The sequence below is a fragment of the Apteryx rowi genome, unplaced genomic scaffold (assembly GCF_003343035.1).
Source record: "Apteryx rowi isolate R43461 unplaced genomic scaffold, aptRow1 scaffold_73, whole genome shotgun sequence".
Lineage (NCBI taxonomy): Eukaryota > Metazoa > Chordata > Aves > Apterygiformes > Apterygidae > Apteryx > Apteryx rowi.
Window position 1 is genome coordinate 524,911 of NW_020451016.1, and position 3,146 is coordinate 528,056.

General features: G+C 51.2%; 1 protein-coding gene across 10 annotated transcripts in view; it reads right to left on the minus strand.

The window, feature by feature from the left end:
* PAX6 (paired box 6) overlaps positions 1 to 3,146 on the minus strand; it is a 19,167-nt gene that overhangs the window by 8,852 nt on the left and 7,169 nt on the right. For 2 of the 10 annotated variants that reach the window (XM_026087705.1, XM_026087706.1), the window contains 4 exons: positions 2,930 to 3,060; positions 2,138 to 2,179; positions 1,829 to 2,044; positions 1,087 to 1,252 (listed from right to left, as the gene is read on the minus strand). In XM_026087705.1, the coding sequence (XP_025943490.1) occupies positions 1,087 to 1,252; positions 1,829 to 2,044; positions 2,138 to 2,179; positions 2,930 to 3,060 (555 nt within the window). The remainder of the gene's footprint in view (positions 1 to 1,086; positions 1,253 to 1,828; positions 2,045 to 2,137; positions 2,180 to 2,929; positions 3,061 to 3,146) is intronic. The other 8 variants (XM_026087713.1, XM_026087712.1, XM_026087709.1 and 5 more) reach the window with 4 other exon arrangements.

Consider the following 3,146-nt stretch of genomic DNA (forward strand, 5'->3'; position numbering starts at 1 on the left):
GGCGCGCCGGCGAGCGGCTCCCGGTAGCGGCTGTCCCGGCTCCGAGGGGAGACACCAGACAAAAAAAAACGGGGGGGGGGGCGAGGGGCGAGCGCTCCGCTCTATCTTTCTAGTGTCCTTCATAGATTGTTTTCTTCTCTTAAAACTGACATGTCTAATTGGCAAGCGGTGCCATATCGTGTCCAGAGGTCTCCTGTGGAACATTTCTACAGCTGTCTCCTTCAACTAGACGCTTATTCATGTCGCCTTAATGAGAAACAAAACGATCTCTAATGAGCAATTACATAGCGACAGAATTGTTCCCATAACAAATTCTTGCGTGTGACAGAAACATCCTTTGTACCAGATATTCCGCACACTGTTACTGATTTTTTTTCCTTGCGGGGTGAAAACAAAAAGCAGGTTGTTGTATATAGACACCTCTTCTAAAGGAATGACCACAGCCAGGGAGAGAGCGGAGCCTCAACACAGCCCGTATTCAAAAAGAAGCCATTAACCATCTTAAGTATGTAACGTAACATCCCATTATCCTTCATATTATCCCCTTGTCATTCCTACAACAAATACCTATTAATCTTCGGGATAAACAGTTTTCTATATTTACAAAGTTGCTTCGGGTCCATTGAGGGGGAACTATAATCAGCCCTACTGAGATAGTTACCAATCTCCTTGCCTTTAGAGACGCCCGCGCAGAAAGGCAGCTCGGGTGGGGAGCAGAGACCCTAATTAATGGGCTGCCGGGCAAGGTTAAGAGCCGAATCAATACCGCAGATGCCCCCGCGGCCGCGCGGGCGGGCGCTGCCGCCGCAGGCGCGCTGCCCTCCGCGCGCCGGGGGACGGAGCCGGGCAGCGCCGCAGCCGCCCGCAGCTGCCCGCAGCTGCCCGCATCTGCCCGCCGCTGCCGGCCGGCCAGGCGGCCGGGGGAGGCGAGCGCCGGGGCAGGGACCCGGAGCCATCCGCGGGGGGACGGGCGCTTTAGCGGAGGGCGGGAGCGAGCGGCTCTCGGCGGCGGGTGGGCAAAGCCGCTCGGGCCACCTGCGCAGCGCCGGGCCGGGGGAGCGGCTCGGGGGAGCCGGCCGTGCCTACCTTGCGCGGGCTGCCCGGGCACCGACGTGCCGGGGTACCAGCCGGGCCGGGTGCCCCAGGTGCCCGTCTGCCCGTTCAGCATCCTTAGCTTGTCGTACATCCCATCGGCACCCATCTGTTGCTTTTCGCTAGCCAGGTTGCGTAGGACTCTGTTAATCGACGACACCTGCAAGGTAAGCGACAGGGAACGCAATGGTAGTGCGGTAGCGCGCTCGCCCCGCGCAACGCCGCGCCGCCGCGCAACGCCGCGCCGCCGCGCAACGCCGCCGCGCTCCTCCGCGTCGGCGCTGGGGGGGTCACCTGGACGCAATTCAAGAGGTTACCCGAGCGCAGCCTGCGCGCAGCAGCCACCGCGGGGCTGCTCGCCCTTGTACCGCGATTTACCAGCTACCCCTCATCATCTACTGTTGTTGGTTTAAACAAACAAACAAGCCAAAAAAATAAAAAAAACCAGACACCGCGAACCAAAAAACACAACCCTGCGAAAACAGACTGATGATTTTAACTGATGCTCGAATTCCTGAGGCGCCAGGCACAAGGGATGACCCGGGATTTTTTTTTTTCCTCCTTAAAGGCATTTCTCAGGTTCTGTATGGAAAAAAAAGTGTCTGACCCTGCCACATGCAAATGATATGAACCTGCTATCCTCTCATCTGATATCAAAACAAAGGAAGCAGAGGCTCGCTACATCTACCCAGGCATTGTACACAGCAGATAGGAAGGGTTTTTTTCGTGAACTTACACTGGGTATATTATCGTTGGTACAGACCCCCTCTGATAGTAATCTGTCTCGAATCTCCCACGCAAAGATGGAGGGGCACTCTCGTTTATACTGCGCTATTTTGCTTACAACTTCTGGAGTCGCTACTCTCGGTTTACTACCTCCGATTGCCCTGGGTCTGATGGAGCCAGTTTCGTAATACCTGCCCAAAATTTTACTCACACATCCATTCGACACCTGGATAGGGAAGCGGACAGAAAATCACATTATTAATAATTTCAAGACAAAAATAAAATTGTTTAAGTATGCATTAAACAATGACAAGCTTACGTTTTGATTGTCCAGCACTTGGACTTTTGCATCTGCATGGGTCTATAACACAAAAATATACCTTAAATGGTATGAGAACTTACTTAGAGTCTTTTTTTTCTTTAAAAAAATTACATTTGTGGCCCTACTATCTACAAATGTGATACTTTAAAAACATTTGGAAGAAAAAAAAATCTGGTCAAAATGTAATTCGTTTAGTATTAATGTTAAAATATGCCTTAAATCTGAGCAATAGTTATGACAGACTAGTCTCCATTGTCCTCAATTTTCTTAGAGAGAATACTTTCGGGAGAAATAGGGTGAGTGAGGGGTTATAAAAATCTACATTTACAATGTATCCCTAAGCTGTGCCAAATCATGTTAGTGTCCATAAATACAGATTCCAGGCTAAAACTGCGTGGCTTTGGGGTTTTTCTGCTTTTTTGAAAAAAAAAAAAAAAGGCAATAAGCCACGCAAAATGCACACAGATCTCACGAAATCATAAGTAAATAACGGGAGGGGGGAGGAGAAAAACTGAAATTATGCCGAGTCGTATAATTCCGTTTATTACAGCGAACTAACTGTAACGAGAGCGAACGTTATTATCGGATGGAAATAAAGAGGAAAAAAAAGATTTAAAAAGATATATATATATATATATTTATAATAATAAAGATAAGCAGATGAATTATTTTATTAGGCTGGAACGTGGGAGGGGGGTCAGTAATTCAAGCCTGTGCGGTCAGAGACGGATAAAGCGTTTCCCCAGCAGAGCCATTAAGGAGCAAACCGGGGCGGCAGCCGCTGTTCACCTGCAGGATTCGGGAGATGTCGCAGGGCCGCGCTCCGCTATGCGCTAGTTCCACTATTTTCTGTCGGGTGGAGTCCGGCAGCGGCCTCCCGTTGACAAACACCCCGCCGAGCTGGTTCACGCCGCTGTGACCTGCCGGGGAGCAAGACACCGCCATAGCACCCTCCGCTCGTACCTGCGCGCCGCCGCGGGACCGCGCCCGAGCCCCGCGCCGCGCC